The 20,745-nt window shown below is 46.9% G+C and overlaps 1 protein-coding gene across 1 annotated transcript in view; it reads right to left on the reverse strand.

Moving 5' to 3' along the window:
• Positions 1 to 977: 977 nt before the first annotated feature.
• IGDCC4 (immunoglobulin superfamily DCC subclass member 4) overlaps positions 978 to 20,745 on the reverse strand; it is an 87,870-nt gene continuing 68,102 nt past the window's right edge. The window contains exons 12-20 of the mRNA XM_059858687.1: positions 18,222 to 18,329; positions 17,767 to 17,950; positions 17,007 to 17,134; positions 16,630 to 16,800; positions 15,998 to 16,135; positions 15,400 to 15,505; positions 14,238 to 14,472; positions 7,163 to 7,327; positions 978 to 5,581 (exon numbers count right to left, since the gene is read on the reverse strand). Coding sequence (XP_059714670.1) covers positions 5,054 to 5,581; positions 7,163 to 7,327; positions 14,238 to 14,472; positions 15,400 to 15,505; positions 15,998 to 16,135; positions 16,630 to 16,800; positions 17,007 to 17,134; positions 17,767 to 17,950; positions 18,222 to 18,329 — 1,763 coding nt within the window. The 3' untranslated portion in view covers positions 978 to 5,053. The remainder of the gene's footprint in view (positions 5,582 to 7,162; positions 7,328 to 14,237; positions 14,473 to 15,399; positions 15,506 to 15,997; positions 16,136 to 16,629; positions 16,801 to 17,006; positions 17,135 to 17,766; positions 17,951 to 18,221; positions 18,330 to 20,745) is intronic.

Genomic DNA, 20,745 nt, shown 5'->3' on the forward strand with positions numbered 1-20,745 from the left:
TGAACTACCTGAGACCACGAGAAACCCAAGCCCACTGTAGTGTATTTCCAGCTGCATCCTTACACAGTGTGTCAGGGTGACAAATGTTGGGAAGAGCAAGAAACGAAACCTGACGCTTTGCTCTTCACTTCTCTCCTGTAACTGCTGTATCCGTCCATCTCTGTCATCCAGTCCATCCCACTATGGCTCCTCTCAGCAGCCTTCAATCAGCATCCAAGGCTGTGAACTGGGAGCTGGAAGAGTGATTTGCAGTCACCCATCACCCCTTCCAAGGTCCTTCTTTGCTCGTTTGTGGGGTTACCTATCATTAGGAGAAAGACTCATCAGAGTTACACATTCTGACAGAGTTCCCTTTAACCACTATCAGAATACACCATGCTAAGTGCAGATTTATTACCTCTGTAATGCAGATAAAATGAGGCTTTATGGCTCTGTAGTCGTGGCAGCATAAAGTAATAATGGAAACTAAGTACTGAAGTAGGGAATGCATCCCAGGAAGAAGGGAGATGCACGGGAGGTTAATAGCATGTCCTTGGGCACTGGCAGGTGTCCTCTCACCAATCCTGCTGGACACAAGCCACCAAGTGCTCAGCCCAGTGTGCCATCCAAGAGAGAACTCTCACCACTCATTGCTAGATGCCTCTGCTTATTTTTACCATTAAAAAATTCCCAGCAAGATGAAGCATGAAACTGGACGAATATTTTTTCCTATAGGAATCAGTTCAAAATTGATGAAGGAGCAAGCATCCAGAAATGCCTAATGAATCCAAACTCTGCTCATGTCTGAAATTCCAGAAGAATTCCTAAGGAACTAGGTACCCACTATCATCTCACAACCCCAAACTTCACGTTGATGAGCTCTGGTACATGAAGTTCTGTGAGCATGAATCCTGCATTTTGCTCCCACCACTGCTTCTGCCAGCGACGTACAGCCTCACACAGCTGGAACAGACTTAAATGTGAGTAAAATTCCACTCTTTTTAAAAAAACATTTTATTAATAACCCATTAGTTAAGGAATATAAGGACAATGTCTTACACTTTAACACTAAAGAGTATTTGTGGAGTAAGAACAGTCTCTGAAGAAAGAAAGTTATAATAAAGTACAGTATGGAATCAAACACAGACACAACCTTCAAACAAGATCAAGTTCTGGTTACACATCTTTATGCACTGTGCAGAAAATGAAATTTAACTTGAAAATACAAGCACGGGAATACAGTAACAGAAGAAGATGGTAGATTTCTGCTGGTTAAACACTTCCTTTCTAACAAAAGTATTGATTAGAAAAGACACAATGATTCCTTCAAAACACTATTACAAATGAGATCAAAATCACATACAGTGTTCTAGTAAAATGGTTGTTTTCTTACACAGCAATATTTCATGGGATGATTGTGATCTAGTAATGTAAAAAAATTCTCAAACTCTAAATTAGAAGTTATCTCATTAGAACTACTTAAACCAGAACTTTGCTGCCTGTTAAATAAGAAATCAAGTCAACAAAAAGCTGATAGAGGTTTTTATCTGAGTTGCATGTTTCACATAACAAGAAATGAAAAGAAATAAAAGGATGAGAATTGTGACTCTCACAGCAGCATGGGGAATATACAGTTGTGTAGCCAAACAGTAACATTAATACTAGAAAATTATGCCAGTGAGACAAACCTGACATTTTAACAATGTAAAACAATATACACCAGCAAAAAATTTGAACAGCAATAATCTTTAGTGTTACTGAAAGGAAGAAAATGGAGAAAGAAGCCTGGTGTACAGGAAGAGCTACTAAGCATGATGGGTAATTAAAGGTATCAACAGTTTGTGTGCCTGTGAGAAATCTGCACGAAAGCTACTTATTTCATGATAAAAAAATATATGCACTGGTTGTTTCAGCTTTACACATCAAATGTGTGTTATGTGTCTTCCTCCATTAATTTCCAGCTGAGACTGAAAGGTCCCTGCATGTTCAGGGCAGGGGCACAGCTGAGCTGGACAAGGACACCCAGCACTCTGTGTGGATGTGTGCTCATCCAGAGACTGCTTTGGTGCTGCTGGTCAGTGGTGACTTCTTGGCTCCGGAAACTATCTGGATTTCTGAAACTCAGGTCTGGCCTACCAGCCCACGGCCACCACAGTTCTTGGACAGCTAAACACTGCCAGCTTCACACCCTGGTACAGTTTGGTGAAGTGTAATGAGATCAGAACGAGCCTCAGCATAAGGTGACAAAAGTGCTTTGGGGATGCATAAACAATATTGTTTGTGGTCTGCTGCATCTCCCCAAAGCTCTCTGTAACTATTGTGGTGGTTTGGTGGTCGGCCCAAAGTGATCCAGGGGAATCCAGTGTGGGCTGCAGTGACAGGCAGGGACAGCTTTCAGGCAGCTCAGGGCTGTAGGATTGCTGAAGTCTGTACAGGCAAAGCAGGGGGTGCAGGTACAAGGGGTGCCCCCAAAACTGTGGCACACTCCTACATCAGCCTCCATCCCCTTCCATCCCCCTGGATGGAAAGTGGCTTGTGCAGGGCCTGTTCTGACACTGTGGAAGGGGCAAGGACTCTTCCTGGAACTGACTGGGACCTGAGGGCCACCTGCACAATGTCCCCCGCTCTCCGCAGCGGGCGCCCGGCCCTGCCCGGCTGGAGGGTTTGTACCTCTGCAACTGCATCCGCTCCCAGAGAACTGTGAATTGCCCTTATTGCCTGCAATAACACTTCACTGCTTATCTGTAACCCTGCTAAGTCATGAGTTTCAAAGTCTTGTGGCAGTGGGCTCTGGAGGTTATTTACACACTTCCTCTGCCCAGTTATGTTTCCTTGCCTTTTCCTCGCTCCAGTAGCACACACACAAACTCCTGCCTTCGCCTGCTCACTGGCACTGATCTCCAGTCTCTGTCCCCCAGCATTCTAGAGTCATGGCTAGTCACAGCATGGAACAGCATTTATGAGACTCCTCAAGACACCAAGCTGGAGAAACAGAGCCATCACAATGACTGGAAATACAGCTGGTTACCAGAACAGTGTGTCATACTGGGAGGAGACGCTGCCAGCTGGGAAGAAGTGGAAGCTCTAATATCCTTCCCATCAGAGTACATGGAGGCTTGGAGGTTTGCATTTGCTGAAAAGCTGGAGGCAAAAGGGTTGAAGGGTGCTGGTGAAGTGAGGTTCTCCATGCTGCAAGCAGTGGTACCTCCATCCATAAACAAAATCTGAAGTCTTTTACAGGATCTCAAGTTAGCACACAGTTTCCCCATATACCCTGGGGTGAATTTTAGTAAGAAAAGAGGAAGGTGGGCATATTTTCCTTCATTTTTTAAACAAATGGTGAGATGTCTGAATCCTCCAGGAAGGCAGAACATTCACCAAACACCCATGAACAGAATTACTGATCCTTGTTAAGACTGAGCAGCTGGTCCAATCTTGTAGCATTTGCAGTCAACCCTTCAAGCCTGGAGCAGGACAGAGACCAGCTAAAAAAAGTAGAGGAAAGTCCACCCCCAGCAGGGCAAGGCTGAGAGACATGTCAGCAGTAAGCAAACAGCATCAGCAGGAAGAGTCACTGGATGATTTTCAAGCCAGACTGCCTGGTATGAGACCAAAGATTTCTTTTTAAAGCTCTGGTGGTGCTCTGCTCTTCAAAAAAAACCCACCCAAAAGCACTTTGACCAGGACTATCAGATGTGACTGGAAAATTTCACTTGTTCATCCAAAGCTTTCAGCAAGTCCACTGCTTACAGAAGGCTGAGTGCTTCTCTCTGTAAATCAAAACCATCTGAGATGTCTCCACACGGGCACCCAAAACAAGAGAAAAGAAATACATGTCCCCAGTATCCCAAGTTACTTTTGCAATTGCTGGTTCTTTTTTCTATTTGTTAGTATAAGCTTGTTGAGGAAAGGTGGATCGACATCCTGCCAGCTAAAGCAGTCTCCCTTGGCAGCTGCTGCAAAACACAGCCCTACAGAGAGACACAACCCAACTCTCTGGCTGTAGGGAAGGTGTCAAGAAACAAAGCAAGAGAGACATCAGATCTGCAGCACTACGTGTTAAAGAAGAGTGAACAACCAGTGCAAACGTATTCTTTAGAAAAAGGCAGTATAAGAATAAGTTAAAACCTATAATGGACTATAACAAATGAGTAGATCTACTGCTTTTTTTTTTCTCCAACAGACATGAGGTAGTTGTGTTGTTAGGGAGGAAAAAATAAAGAAAGAGAGAAGTAGTAAAAATGCTACTCTATATCACACACTATTCCACTTTATAAAATTAAATAATATAAAGATGTTCCAAGGAAATAAAAATACATGTTGTACATTAAAAGGACAGATGTGTACCTAAAATATTAGGTACAAGAACCTACATAAAACAAAGCCCAGGTTGGTGAAAAGACCCAGACGCTGCAGAAGGTTCTATATAGTACAAGTTGTTAGAGGCACTCGTAGAGTGTGTAATAAAAGGCCACTACATCAGCCTGCTAGTAGTAGTTACTGTGGTAGCACACACAGAGAGCCTGGTAATCCTTCTAACCACGGGAGGGCAGAAAAGGCTGGTGCTTACAGCTCACTGCCTTTGTTTCTGGGGCTTCCACCCGCTCCTGGGGCTCCTGTGCCAGAATTCATCCAACGCTGCCAGGCAGTCAGTAGTGCCCAGGCACTCCCTGGGGAAGAGGCAGCTGAGAAGGATCCCTTGGTGCATTCTGCCACTTCCCAGCATTAAAGAACGTTCTGGCAGTGGCCTCAAGGGCTATGGTGAAGTGACAGCCCCAGCTTAGTGCAGAAGGCTCTGTTCCATCGTGGTTCCGCTCAGACTTTGGCAGATGGCTCAGTCCTGCTCCCACCAACACCCAGTTCCTCATCGGCTTCAGCAGGAGGAGGATGGGCCCTTACCAACCCACCTGGCTTCCCGAAGGCCTCTGTAGAGCTGACAGGTCCAAGCCCTGCTCTGGTGAGATGCTGCACCTGCCCAGCTCCTGCTGGGCTCAGCCAGTCGAGGGCAGGCAGCACCTCAGAGGGACAGGCTCTCCTCGTGCTTCAGCTCTGCTGTGATCAAAATCAGGTCAGCTCATTCTTTGTGATTGTGGACATGTGCCATGTTCTCAGATGCTGAGGATGGACTGGTTAAACCAGAGTTACTACAGAGCAGGGCCTCCTCAGGTGCCATGGAAAGCAGCTGGCATTTGACTGGCTGCACATCACCCCTGCCTTCCTCGGTAGAATCTGAATCTCCACTTTCCTCCGAATCCAGACTTTCTCCATGCCTGTGGAAGCCATTGGTGAGCCCATGGATGCACACAGCCTCAGGTTTGTCAGTCTTTGTGTCAGTACAGAGCAGCTCAGCCTGGGCCTGAGCCTCCAAATTGTCCATGCAATCCACCAGCACTTGGCCAGTGTCCTGCTGGGAACTGGGAAGAGCCAGCTCTGCCAAGGGGAGCTCTTCCGGCTCCCGGTCCTCAGTTTCTGTCTCTTCACTCTCCAGGGTGTGCAGCTGGGAGTTGTAGTCTCTGTCAGAGGCTGAAAAATCAGAATGAACGATGACCTCTGCTTCTACTTGGTGGAGGCTGGCTGGCAGGTGGCTTTTCTTTGCTTCATTCTGTTATCAAACAGGAGAGAAATAAAAAAAAAAAAAAAAGTAAAGTAAGTGAAATTAAGATAATTGAGGCTGTGGCCAAACCAAGCACTAAAATTTATTTATTTTTAATCCCACTGAGTGCAATGGGATATACATATGCCTCTATTAAGCATTACCTTTATATGTTTCTCAGGGCTTAGGTCTTAAGGAGCAACTCAAATCACCTCAGGATCATTATTTCTATTTTATGTTTGAAAAAGCAAGTCCCAAGGGAGAGAAATTATTTGCTCACAGTTTCTTGGCAGGCTGGAGCAACCATTCCTCCAAGCCTCTGTCAAAGACCACAATTTTCAAATCTCACCAGTCTGTTTCCATATTAAGGGCCAGATTGTTAGAGGCTGAGTGGGCAGCACTGTAGGAAACTGGCTTCTGAGATGGATAAAGGGGCTCCCTTCACTTTCCTTATTTAATTTTGGCTACATATCACAAAGTGCATGTTTGTTAAAGCCCTGGTCACAGGCTGCAAAAGTCTGTGTAAATTCAAGCATTTTAAATTCAGAAAGAAAACAATAAGTTCTGCTCTGCAGTGCTTAAGTGGAGTTCAGGCTACAGATCTCCACAAATCTGGCTGACAAGCAGGTCATTTTGCAAGATTATCACTCAATAATTTACCAGACAAATTATTGTAGAAGCTCACAAAGAGCTCTCTAGGCAATCAACGCTCAGATTCTGGGCTGAGTGTGATGTAGCAGCAAGAAGACAATTCCGAGTATGGAACTGATACCCCACGTGTAATTTGCGCTTTCTGTTGAAGCCAACTTTGAGCATCATTTACATATTTTAACACTTTTCTCTTTTGTTGACAAACTCTGATGGGTAAGCTGTGCTGTAAATGCTGCCCTGTAATTGGGCTGTAAAACATTGTCTTAACTCTATCCACAATGTTAATTACATCCTGTGTATAATTGATTTTCACACCACTGCCTAGGAAGGAAACATAGGTAGGCTACTTAGAAGTATTTGCTGGGGAGGGGGAATGAACTTTTTCAAAGAATAACCAAAGAAATCTTCTGGTACAGAGTCAGTCTGAGCAGGTGTCAGCTTGCTTTGCTAAGACAGCTACACAGATGTACACTCTCCCAAACACAGGAGTGCATATTTATTCCAGTGGTGCAATATCAGAAATAGGATTTCCTCCCAGAACACAAGTGCAGTGAAAATTGCTCTGCACTATCTGGAGAAGGGAGTTTAAATCAACCCTTGATCTTTGACTCCTTTTACAGCCAAAAATACAACCCCTCTGTCAGGCAAGCATGCTGTAGATCTTAATGACTGTGCTGAACACTGCAGCTCCTAAGTCACTCAGGCTGACTGCTGCACAGCCACAGCAAAGACTCCAAGCAGACTGCTGGTGCCTGGCACCAGAATCTAAGGAACCAGAACTGCCACAACCCTGGACAACCAAGCTTCTGACCCCACCTGGCCATCACCAGACCAACAAGCTCAAGGAAAGGGCTGCAAAAAGGAGAAAGGGAGATGGAGATCATAAATAGAAAACCCACATGAGAACACACAAGTTAACAAAGCAGCAAAGATACCCACCATCACAGCATCATAAACCAGGGCTTGTAAGAGAAGCTTCTGCCCCGCACTGGAGGGGAGCTTCAGTGACCCATTGACAGCAGAGAGAGGCTCTTTGGTGATGGTGTCCCCATATCTGGTGATGCTGTTTGTCCAGGCCTGGTTGGTTGATTTATTCCACGAAGACTGCAGGAGAAAAGTGGCAGGAGAAAAGATGCAGTTATCACAGACATGGATTCTTATCCACATACATGTGAAATGAGAAGCAGCTTGAAAAGTGCAAATTGTGAAAATACCATGAATGTGGAGGACACTTCTGATAGCATCAAAATAAAAATGCTCTGCAATGAACTCACATGGTCCCTGCCTTAGAACTGGCTTTACTGCTGTTACATGGGCTGATGCAGAGCCCGTGTAACAGGGATAAAAGATGCCAGATGGTTCACAACTGGTTGCATAAGGGGCTTTCCACTGATTCTCAAATTGTGAGGCCAGTGGGTAAATCATGGCACAGACATCATTTAGAGGTCCACTAAAATCAACTCCCTGCAAAGCTGCAACAGCCCAGAGCAGAACAAGCCTACTGAGAAATACCACAGAGCTGGGGAGGGACAGGAAAATCTGGAGCTGAGTGACCACAGTCCTTGCTTTGGCAGAAGCCATGATCCACAGCACAGAGAAGGAGCCTCACCCGTGTGCAGTGCCCTGTGTGCTCCAGTAGGAGCTGGACATTCTGCTAAACTGCTCGCTCTGCAGCACAGACAAGAGTCCTGCTCCAAGCCAGGACTTGGGAAAACACTCTGCCATTCCTCATCAACACAGAGGCACAAAACTGGGGGCTTTAATTTTTTTAATTTTTTTTTTTTTTTTTTTTTTACAACAGACCACCAAGCAATTCTTTGCTCAGCTTTAAATCCCCTGGGCAACCAGTGTTACCTTGTTTGTAGATCTAATTAAATTATATGGGCTGAACGCAATTTGTTCTGGGTTCTTTCAGCTTCCCCTTGCAATAAACTGTTGAATGCACACCTCTGTGTATGGGAAATGTGTGTCTTTAAGAGCTGAAGTTATTTAACAGCTCAGACTATTAGTTCACAGGCAGAAAAGTATTTTCTTTCCAGGTTTTGATTTTATTGGGCTGTATGTCCTGTATGAGCTGAGCCTTGCTAGTACTCACGTACATCTACACGTAAACACACAACTCAGATTTAAGGACCACGCAGGCCCATTATCTCTGGCCTTGTTCCACAGATGCTACATTATTGTGTGGGTACAAGAGAGGCTGATGCAGAGAAGAGGAGAAAATCCTGACCTGACAACAGCGACTTCACACATGCACACAGAATACTGGTGATGTGAGCATGGTGGCTGTGTAGGGTGAAGATACCCTGCACATCTATTCAAACCCACTGACCCTCTATTGCTCACTGCCAGCAGAAGCCCAGGCTCCTGCTCTGCATATGTGGCTGCTCCTTAGGCCAAATCTATTCCAACAACCACCAACGTAGTTTGAGTCCAGCTGAGACAGCGAGGAGATTTCTGACATCAGCCTGACCTTGGGTGAGTCATTTGACCTCCTTGTGCCTCAGTCCATCTGGCTGAAAATTAGGTAGAAATACACCACCAGATGTTGTATGTGAGCCAGGCATTCCTAAGTCAGCTATTTAGCAAGAAGCAAATGCTACCTCGTGCTGCAAGGGCTGGCAGAAGGACATTTGTGTATGCCCTGAAGGGTGGCCAGAGCTGCTCCCAAGCTCTCTGTCCACCCTCGCCCAGGCACTCAAATGGCTCAACACCTTGTGGGAGGCAGAGCCATGTTACATCTCAGCACCACCCCCAAGTCACAGGAGCTTTGCTGCTGCCTCAGGAGCAAATTTTTAGCAAACAAATAGCGAAAGACCTCATTGATATGCCAACACCCTGCAGAACAGTGAGGTCCAAGCTCTGCACTGTGGCTATCAAACATTTGCTAATTTAGATGTGGATGCTTGAGGCAGTGTCTTTTCCATTTCTCTCTCTGCAATCCTCAACATTATATTCTGAGCCAAAAGCCTTCCCTAATTGCTCTGCTTCTAAGTGGACAATCATTAAACTACGCTTTAATAGCAAGAAATCAACCAAGCGATCACAGAGAGCTCACAATAAGGAATATCTCCACATGCGAGTGCTCAAGGAGCGTGTTCAATTTGCTTCTGCTGCCATCTGAAAGGCTTTCTGCAGCTACATCCCTGACTGATGGCTTCTGTGCCTCTTCCAAGGAACATACGTTACTGAGCAAATAGTGCCTGGAAATTTCAGCACTGAACCTACACAAATCTGCACACATGCACCAAATGTGTGTCCTGTTAGAGATGCCTGCATGCATATTTGCCATCAGAGAGATCTGAGCATCATACGCAGACACACACACAGAGCAAACTCGAAAACCTTCTTGCAGGCATCTTGTGAATACCAAAAAACGTGGAAAGAAACAGGCAGCTCTACTGCAATCCCCCATGGACCATCTGTTAGCGGAAATGTCAATCTGCCATGTTTACATAGGTTTTGATGACTCTGGGAACAGCCTGTTCAGCTCTGGCTGAAATTGGCTGCAATGAAGAACAAACTTGTTTTGTACCAGTTTGCAACTTTCAACAAACAGAAAAAACCATCAGCCACACAACATGGCCTGTGTCCCACATGTTGTTCGAGCACATTATGTTTGAGAGGGGGGGAAAAAAAAGCAAAAGATAAATCCCTCTTGGGGCTTAGCCTCTAAGATTGGGCCCGAGCAATTAACTCTAGGACTGTTTTCATCACAGACCTGAAGAAATCTTGTGTGCCTGAAAGCTTCACTGCTTTTTTAAGCAGCATTTTTTTGTGTAATAAGTAATACTATTTCTTTTTACTCAAGGGGAGCTAGTGGGTGGCTGAAGGAAGGAAATATTGTCTTGGTTTTTACAACACAGTAATGAAGGCAAGGAGCAAGGAGTGTCAGTCTAACACTAATATAAAGAGAGAAGAATCTCTCTGTCAGTTCACTGCAAACACAAGAATGAAAACTAATAAAAACATCTTCCAATAAAAGACATTTCCATTACAGCTAAATCCTTATCAAAGCAAACAAGCCTTTTCATTTTAGCCTTTTTATAGAAACTCCAACTGGTAAAAATGTGCCTAGATCGTGTTACCTTCTCAGTGACAAGTCATGATTTCATGCAAATATATGAGCTGAGAATGAACACATAGCAAAAGTTCAACTTGAAACCTTCCCTGTTTTTTTAGGATGGTTATTAAAAGTAGCTTGAAGCCCTGTGCAAAACGAGGCTGGGATGTTTCAATGTGCCCAGCTTTTGAGAGTAGTGCAGCAGAGAGAAAGGGTTCATTGCTGAACAGCAGTGGGTGGGAGTGGGAAGGCTCCGTGTCACGCAAACACAGTGACATCCCTGCCTGCATCTGGGATGCAACATACACAGACCTCTGCCAGCAGATAAAGGAGTCTCTGCTCGCTGTCACCAGGAGCACAGCTCTCGTCTGAAGCTTCTCAGAAAACATTGGGATTCTTTTCCACGCAGAAAAATTTCAACATGAAAATGACAAACAACCCGGGGAGATCCAAGTTCCCTGATGTGTTACAGCTTCTGCTCTCCGAGTCACGGGGATGCTTCATGGGAAACGCAGTCCTGTGGGAAGGAGGCCCACAGGGAAGGAGAAGGGCAGCAAGCAAGGAAGGCTCCAGCTCACGAGAACAACAACAGCAAACATTTCCAAACCAAAATGCTTGGGTTTGGCTTCATTCAATGAAAAGCTGAAGTCTTCCATGGAAAGCAGATGCTTTTTAACATTCTCCCCCACCCTTTAAATTGCTTGGCCCACAAGCAGCAGTGACAGAGATGTCTGGAGCAGAGCCATTTTATCAACCTCAGTCCATCTGTCAGAGGAGACAGAGCTGCATCACCACAGCCTGTGCACAACCGTGTCATTTATAACAGGGCTACTGAGGGCATCAGTCTGGGGGTTGCTTGCAAGGGGAAGAGAGTAAGAGAGGAAAATCACTTGTCAGTGTATTTGGAAGTCCTTGTCTGTGACCACTGGAAACACATAAAGGAAGGAAGATGAACCACTGAATGGCCAACTGTACTAATGGAGCTGTGAGCATCCAGAGGGGTCCCATGCTGACACCTTGACTGCAGCAGCACCTTGCTGTCCTGCAGGAAGGGACGGGGGTCCAGGAGGTTCCTTTGGGACTGTCCCACCTTCCACTTGCACCATCCTACACCTCCAGCACTATGTGTAACAGCTCAAGAAGAATCACAGTCCTACATTTGAAGGAACCGATTATCTTGACCTGAAAATGACCAAGGGGACATCTCACCACCCTTACTCACAACTTTTTGCAGGAATCAGTTCCAATCTCAGAGTTTTTAAAGACTTCCTGCCCTCAGTCTGTTCTCCAGTCCCCACACCTGTAAAATGACATCCACTCACTTCTGACTCCATATAGCATGGGGACAGTCCCTTCTTTGTGTCTATCTAACATGGAGCATCCAACCTCCACTGGAACCTCAGGCTGCCACAAGAATAAAAATAATAAAGAATAATCCATGGAATGGTAAGAAATGAGTCAGCATGGGAACAGCCTGCAGGCCCAGAGCAGCCAATGCAAGTGCCAGCCAGCAAACACAAACCAAGTTTCAGGAGCATAACCTGAGGACAGAGGGACAAGCAGACAACTGGAGGTCACAGCTACACAAATCTGCCCTGCAGTGCCAGCAGCCTCAGCCCAAGGGTCTGCCCCAGCCAACATCCCCAGCTCTGTGGTGACATGATATGCTGCTGAACAAAAGGGATTCTTGAGGCATTTCTCACTCCCTCTCTTCAGTGAATAGAACTGCAAGTCATAGTATCCAACCTAGAACACCCTGGGGAGCTTCCCCTTGCCAGGCTGGACAGGAATTTCCTTCCACAATGATTTTCTCTTTCCTGTGGCTCTCTTGCATTCCTTGCCATGGATTTTCACAGCCCCAACTTCACACAGCATGAGAGAAGAAAAGAGAAGGCCAACAAAGGCAGCTGGTCACTGCAGGGTGGAAAGCTCCCACAACACTCTGTTCCAGGCGAGGTCCCTGGGGCTTTCCAGCTTTAATGGATGCTGGGGGAAGCTATTTGCAGCACACAGGACACCCACACCCACTCCACAGCCTCGACTAGAAGCATTTTGTGTACAAGCAGGGAGATACACACACTCACAACTGCTCCTGACTTGGTTTACATCCACTGTGGGCACCAGGCATTTGTGCACCACTCCAGCCATGTACCTGAGACCTGCCCAACTCCCTGACTGCCCAGCCAGGTAACATCTCATCACCATCCATGGGGCCTCTTGGCCACTGCAGCACAAAGGTGTTTCTTGGCCATATTCTTTTCACACTTGATTATACATGTCGGAGTACGGAAAGGAAGCAACGGTGCTCAGGTGGCACGTCCAGCAGGAATGGGGCAGTGCAGGGAGCAGGGTCTCCTGCGTGGGAGCACATCTCCCTCCAGTGCCCACTCCCAGCAACAACAGCCTGTTGCTCCCGGCCACCACTCGATCTCCTTCACCTGCCAGGTCACCCTCCTGGGTCGGCATGGGTGACAACGCTGCTCCCCGGGTGGCTGCTTCCCAGTGACCCTTGCTTCCCTAGCCACATCCATCAAAAAAAAAAAAAAAACCTCAGTGAATTTATCTCTCAGTGGCCATTCCCCATCTAATTATGGAAACTCTACAGCCAGAACAGTCCATCTCCCCCAGAGCTCTGGTCTGTGGCTGTAACTCTGCTGCTGGGCACTGCCCACTCTGAGGGCCCCAAGCTCTCAGGTTGAGCCTCACGTGGCCAGGCCTTGGCACTGCCATCTCCCTCTCCAGCCCCACTCTGCACATATTCAGATCTTGGTGTAAACCCTTGCAGGCACGATTGCTGCTCTGGAAGAGAGATCTGAATATGCTGCCCCCAAAAAGGCCTCACAAAGAAGGAACTTCCCCCCACCCTGACCTGTTCTCAGGGGTAAGTCCCCATCACTGAAAACATTTGTTCCTTATTTAACTGAAAGAGTTGTAGGAAATTCCTCACACTCTTCGGCTTGGGTCCAGACAGGCAGCCACATTCCACCAAAATCCATAGATGTGGCTTGGCTGCAAACAAACAGCCTCTCCTCCAGCTGAGTGCTATCTGCCATAGCACACAGGGATGGCCACGGGCACGGCTTCAGCTCATGGGGCTAGTGAGGCCAGCAGAGACTTTGTGTTTGCCAAAGATCCCACCTGCACTGCCTCTAGCACACGGACAGGGCTTGTGGGCAGCCAGGTACCTGAACTCACCTTCCCTCCAGTGACACACGAGTGCATCGTTGATGCAAACGTGAAATCCCATGCGCTCACAATGCATTTGTTTTACTGAACCTCCTAATTACTTTACATACTCTCCCAGGGCTACAAAGAGAGACATAAACAGATTAACTAAATTAGGCCAATTAAAGGTTCCCTAATGGAATGAAATGTTTCAGGCAAGCTTGGAAGAGGAAATGGGCAGGGAGGAATGAAAGACAATGCAGTGTCAGGCAAACCAAGCAGGGCAGCAAAAGACTACTTCAAAAAATAAGGTTCACAAAAGCCCCACAATTTCACCTCTTGTTTATCTTCAAGAGTATTCCAGTGAACACTATTTATGGAGACAGCTTCTTTTAGTTCAAGCAAAAGAGAATCCTGGAAGGCCACGTGTCTGCTCTAGACATCACATTTCCTCCCCCCATCCACATGCCACAGCAACACTAATACCACAGCTTTCTGCAGCACCAAGTTTGGCAGCAGCTTCTCAGATTGAGGGGTCACTGTCCCAGGAAATGAAAAGGGGTGGTAGATGCACAAGGATCCCAAATTATATGGAACAGCCAAGGCTGAGCCAGTCAAGTTCTACAGAGAGGGGAAATGTGTGACTGTCCAACTCCAGCCTGCAGCCAAGACTTCTGGCACTGCAGAGCCAGGACAGGATCCCACCCGGGCTTCCCAGCAGCCACACATCAAACTAAGGCTCTTGCCAAAGGTGGGAGCCCAATCACCATGTGCATGGGTCCTTACCTTCCTCTTCCCATGGAAGATGTCCTCAGGGAGGCTCGTGTGGATGAGGCTGTGCACTTCTGCCAGCTCTGTGATGTCCCCCAGGGGCACGGGTGCATCCTCAGGGAGTGGGGACATGAGGGACTCGAGCTCATGTGAGTCCAAGGTGGCACTGGGAGAGGCCAACCCTTGCCTGCTCCGGTGGTAGTACGTGTGGTTGCCAGCAGCCTGGGAATCCAGGCCTGGCAGGGCCTCCCTGAGGGAAAACAAGCAAGAGTTGACAGCTGGTCCTTGTGCAAGTGACAAGGCCCAAGCCATGCCCTGCCACTCCTGGGCATATCCTTTATCATCACACCCCACTGTAACACCTTTCTCTGCAGATAAATCTCTGCGCCACCTCGGTTAATGCCAAAGCTCAGACAAATCCTGCTTTGGGATGCAAAGCTGTCCCTCTGCCAGCACAACCCAAGGGCAGGAGACACTACGAGTCCCAGCACATGCAGGTGCTCACCTACCCTGGTCCATGGGGAGCTGTGTCACTTCTGTCACCTCTGCTTTACAGGCCAGAGATGCAACAGGACAGGAAAGTTTAATGGCCACATTAGGATGAGGCTTCAGAAACTGTTTGTTCCTAGCCCTGAGATCTGCTGTGAGCTCAAAGCTCAAAGACCCAAAGCTTCTGAACAACTGAGCTGTTTTCTGCTCATGGTCTTTCCAAATGCTTGTGGCTGGATCCAGACCCCTAGGATAGTGAAGGCTTTGGGCTGTATCCAGTCCTCCTTAAACCAGCCTGTCACTCACTGCGAAGTCTTTCATCATTTTCCCAGATGGAAGTTAACAAACCATTTCCAAACATCCTTAGAGCTGTCCAACTTCAGAAGTAAAATACTACCCACACTAACAGACACAGGTAATAAACTGGTTCTTCCATTTTCTGGGGGCTTTTTCTTTCTCTGAAAAACACCCTCTACTAGTCTAAGAATGCAAATTGAAGAGAAACTACTGAAAAAAATAAATCAGTGTAAAGATTATACTAAATATACTCCTTATCCACCCACAGATCCAAGCTGTGCATTAACTGTCCCCTACACCACATCCCAAGCAGCCCAGCTGAACAGGGGATGCAGCTCACACTGGTTTTGTCTCCTTCCAAGCAGCCTCCTTTACCTGAGGTGCCACCCACCTGTGCTTGCTGTTGCGGAAGCTGGCACACATGCAGAAGAGAATGCAGAGCAGCCCCAGGCACACCCCCACAATGATCCCTGTCACAGAGTGGATATCCAGGACATCTAGGAGAGGAAGGAATGACAGCCACATCATTTCAACTCCTAGCAGGAAGAGGGTACAAAGTGTCTCATGTTCAGAGAAGCACCAGCTGTACTAAACCAAACAGGTTTAAAAGGTCCTTCGAACCCAACTGTTCTGTGGTTCTGATTCTATACACACAAAACAATAAAATTCCTTGGCAGTGACAACTGAGATCAACTTAAAGCAAACTGGCATCTATGCATATTCATTAATGCCATGCCACAGCAAGATGCAGGTTGCCCTTCCAGAGGAACCAGGATGGGGAAGAGATGAAGTTTGGCTGTGGGATGGGTTCTGGAGCTGCCAATCTGAGGGCTCTGCTGTGATCCTCTGCACTGCCCTGCAGAGAATCCAATCTCACATCCTCCACAGCGACACCAGGCAATTGCTTGGTAAACAGAAATGCCACTGCTGACAGATCAGTCTCCAGCCATGCAATTCCCTTCCTGCCCTGGGGTAAGAGGAATTCATACCAGACAGCTTCTCCCGGAGCGTGTGCACATCCTTAACGTTGGAATAGGGACCGGATCCCACCACTGTCTTTGCTCCCATCTTGAAGAAGTATCTGGTATCACTTTCCAGGCCATGCACTTCAGTGCTGAAGATGTTTCCTGACCAAAAGCAAATCAAAAGAGATTTAAAATGTTCTGTTTCAAGAGTATTCAGAGGCTACAGAAAAGCAGCTGTGGAATTGCTGGACCCTCAAAAGTGAGGGATGTTGTGACATTTTTGTGCATTTCACACACCTCTTCAGTAATAATGAACTTCCTGCTTACAGATCCAAAAATACTACTCGTGATGCTGCTGGCACACATTTTCCTAGGAATTGCTGGCTGCCAGGCTGCATCTGTAGGTTATTTCCTGGATGATAATGGCTATTTCAGCCCCAGACACATATGATTTCATGTCTCTCAGTAGCCATGTCCCTGGACTCTCTGCTATGAGCAGGTACAGCATATGCTTCAAGAAAACTGCTAGTATGAGCTCTTGAGTACTTGTCTGTATGCAAAGTGAGGCAGAAATCAGGGCAGCAGGACTGAGCAACCAGAGAGAGGAAAGGAGGCAGGAGGACTGAGTGGTATTACAGTACCTGGAGGAGACTCACCTTCTCGTGTCAGCAAGGTCCACATGTCATCTGGCTGTGTGTTGTTGGCATTGTACAAAATGAGATACTCCACAATGATGCCATTGGGCTCCACAGGTGGGCACCAGTGCACCTGGACAGCATAGGGGTTGAGAGGGTGCAGCCGCAGGTCAGATGGAGGAGTGGAGGGCCCTGGCAGAGACAAATAAAGAGCCAGCCTGAGCAGCAGGAAAAGGAGCACAGCATTGATCCCCAGAGAGCCTCCCAGCATGGACTCAAGGTCGTCAGAGCTTTGAGGGGGTCTGAGATCACATCTCTCAGGGGCACACTGGGAGGGATCTGACAGAGACTCAAGGAAAGCCAGGAGAAAGGAGGATTTGGTTCCCATGAACACTCACGGTCGGGAAGGGTGAAGCGCTCCACCACGCTGCCGAAGGGGCCATCAATGCCAACACCATTGGACTGCACAGCAAACTCATACCTGGTGTAGGGCTTCAGCCCACTAATGAGAATGTCTTCATCTGAGCTGGAAAGAGAGGACGCAGCATAAGGCTGTGAACACCTGAGGGTTCTCCCGTGTCACCTTGACACCCCACCAGGAACACTCTAAGAGATTATCCTAACTCTGACAGTATTTGATTTTCCATCTCTTGCAGCCATTTGAATGCAAGAACACTCAGCTCCCAGGGACAGAGCAAAACAGTTCCCAGTCTCCAGGACCATTTCTGATGTACTTGCAGGGTAAAGTAGAAAACAGCCTGATTAGAGGCTAAAAACAGGCACAAGTATTCAGATGTAAGATACCTCCCCAAATTATTAAAACTGCTTAAACTCTAGCAATTTATAAACCAAACTTGTGAGGACCATCTCACACATCATGAATGCATAATTGCACCCGTCCATGTTGTTAACAAGTGTGTAAGGTCCAACTACAGCAAAAGAGATGCAGAGACCAGCAAATGATTCCTTGGTATTCAAGTCAAGACAAGTCCCACTGCCACATCTCAGCAGTCCTGAACATTATCTGTGACCAGGGCAGATATTCCCAGCATATGGAACATCTAGGATTTTGCTAAGTTCTGTAAATTCCATGCAACTTCCTCCTGCCCTGTGTTCATTCCTGAGATGAGCAACCCACGGCAGATGAACCCTCTTTACCTGGTGTAGTACGTCACAAGGGAGGCGTTTTTCAGGCCCCAGGGGCTGAAGCGCACAGTGTAGTTGACAATTTTGACTGTTGTGAAGTCAGGCTTCTTCCAGCGGAGCCAGATGGAAGTTGAGCTGTTGGACTCTGCATAGACTTGGACTGGAGGCAGTGGAGGCCCCTTCTGCACAGGGGGATCTATGGTGCAGCACAAAGAGAGATGTGGAGGTATACAATAGTGCCGCTCACACACAGTGGAAGAACAACCCTAATGAGACGGGGGACATTCTGCTCCTTTCATTCCTTCCCAATTCCTTCAATGCGTTTTGCAATAACTGTCAAAGGAAGCTCCCTTATGTTATGACCTTCCCTATTTTGGTATTATCCTTTTTGAAGTCCATCCTCTGTAATCCCTCCACCCCTCCTCTGTCAAGCAGGAGAGCCACAACAACTGAAGGGCATTTCTCACCTACTGCTGTTGCAGGTGCCTTTTCTGTTTTGCCCTTCCAGACCGCTGCGTACCCATCTTCGTGCTTATTGAATGCCACCAGCTTCACCTCGTACAGTTTCCCAGGAGCTGGAAAAATCAATCAGGGTTTGCCTTGGATTATTTTTGTCACCAACCCTCCCTAGTCAGACATATTTTCTTTGATCTTGCCAGCTTTTCTCAACAGCCAAGAAAGTAGCTTGAACATAATAAATACATTTTTGTTACCTTATACCTAAGTAAATATCACCTAATATCTAAATTACAGCAGGGAGTCCCCCTTCCACTTACAGGCTTCCCACACACAAACACTGTCTCACAGCTGGTGTATGTTATCAGCACAGCTGCTCTTTGGTTCCCCCTTCACTTTTGACAGAAATTATCAGCAGGAAATGGACTTGCCCCAGCCCTCAAGGGTTGACCCGTGTCCTGGCCTCTAGCAATCTACTCAGGATCTCTAGATCTTTCTCTCTTACAAACTGCTAAAGAAACCTACACATGCTGACTCCTCCCTCCACCATGGCAGTGACTGCACTGCACTGTTTATTCCTGAGGAGGGAGGACATTCTCTCTTCCCCAAAATGCACCTCCTGTTTCTGAAGTCCTTTCTGATTTATTCACTGCTGTGAGGATGTTCCTTCCAGCAAGTCCTCAAATGCCCTGTTAAGTCACTGGCAGCCTTTGTTGTATGGTGTCTGTTTTGCTTTCACAGTAGAGCTTCCCAATTTGCAATTAGAAAAGCAACGATGCACAGAAAACCCACACCAAAAACCTGAGGGTCCTCACTGCATGCTCTTCCCATCAGAGAGCCTCACACTGTGGGGAATCTCAAACTGAGCTGCAGGACAGGGAGTTCTGTCTCCAAGCAGTGCTGCCCTGGTCCAAAAAACACTTCACTCTTTCCTCCAGCCTTTCATCAGCTTCTTCATTTTTCATGGAGATGTTTAATCAAAGAAACAACTTGGGAGATAAAAAGTTTTCAAAGAAGATATTCCCTGCAGCAGCCAGCCCCTTCAGGAGCTCAGCCAGAGCAGTCCACGCTGCTTTTTGTTACCTTGGCTGCAGCACATTGATGAAGTTTGTTAATTTGGGACATGCCTCTTCATTCCCTGCCCTCACAGATCACTGCTCTCTCTGCCAGACAATGCAAGCAGAATGAAACCTTTCTTATTGATGCCAATTTTATTATTACTGCCCTGATTACACTCCCAAAGGCTGATGGTACCAATTACCAAAGGCTTTCTCTGCTCCACAACACACGCTCACGCTCAGAATATAAAAACAGTTCAGCCACATTTTTCTCCCCCCAAGAATCCCAAAAGCAAACAGAGTTTTGTCTGCCTCCAAGACAGCCTGATCTGCATTTCCACACTCTCCAGCCACAGAAAAATGTTTCAAACCCACACAAGGGGGATAAGGCACTCAACCTCCAAAGGGCTGGGACCACGGGCTCAGTGGAACAAAGAACACCCAGCCCATCTCTTGCCAGCACTACACTCTCCTTCTGGCTGAGCCTTGGGCTGGGCTTCACTGGGATACGCCAAAATGATGAGGAAAAGCTTACAGATGTGAGGCAGCTGTGGGCAGCTCCTGCTGGAGAATGGAGTGAAGGAAAGGACAAGTCCTCTGTCTCTATCCCTGGGCAGGATCAATACAGCAGCTGCTTACACGTGACGCCAGGGGAGCTCAACTGCAAGATCAAGCACCTTACATCCTGAAAATAGGGGTATTTTGGATTTCTCAGTCAGAGGATTGGCTTCAATTTTTATAACAGGCCCAGATGTTCAAGCTCTTAGAACAGGCAGACATAAAACTCTATCAAGCTGTCAAGAAGCTGGTAGGCAGCATGAAAACAGATGTATTTCACTGCATTCCATCATACATTAAATATAAGCAGAATAATCTAGTCCAGATCATTTTAAATGACTAATCTGGATGGCTGCATAATATATCCAATATGCTAAATATGTTGCTTCACTCAGCGTTTCAAGGTGCTCATACTGGCCAGGTGCCAGAAGCCATACTTTCCTTTAAGTGGGAAAACACCTTTATTTCCAGAGAGCTACTTCCAAAGGAATGCAATCTTCCTTCATGGGAATGTGGAAGACAGGATCAGATTCCTACCATTTATTTTTCACATAAATTATGGTGCTGGTAGTTGCACCTCAGTACAGGGAGTAAGTGCTAGAACATCGATGGAAGCCACTAAGAATTTCTCAGGGAAAACCCCTCCTGGTGATTCAGGAAAGCTTCCTTCTGATTTTGTGGACTGATGAAATTGCTGGATTTCTGGTGTGCTCTTGACCAGCTGCCCACCTCTCACGGGACTTCAGCATACACCTCTTAGACAAGACACATTAGTGATACCACTCTAAAGAGACATGATTTGCTTCAGGGATCAGCACGAGATGGGAGAAGTCTTCTACTTCAAGCCACACCTCAAACCAAGGCAAGGGACAGAGCACTGGCTTCAGTGACACTACACAGCTGTGGAGCCAAGTGACCA

The sequence above is a fragment of the Haemorhous mexicanus genome, chromosome 13 (genome assembly GCF_027477595.1).
Source record: "Haemorhous mexicanus isolate bHaeMex1 chromosome 13, bHaeMex1.pri, whole genome shotgun sequence".
Taxonomy (NCBI): domain Eukaryota; kingdom Metazoa; phylum Chordata; class Aves; order Passeriformes; family Fringillidae; genus Haemorhous; species Haemorhous mexicanus.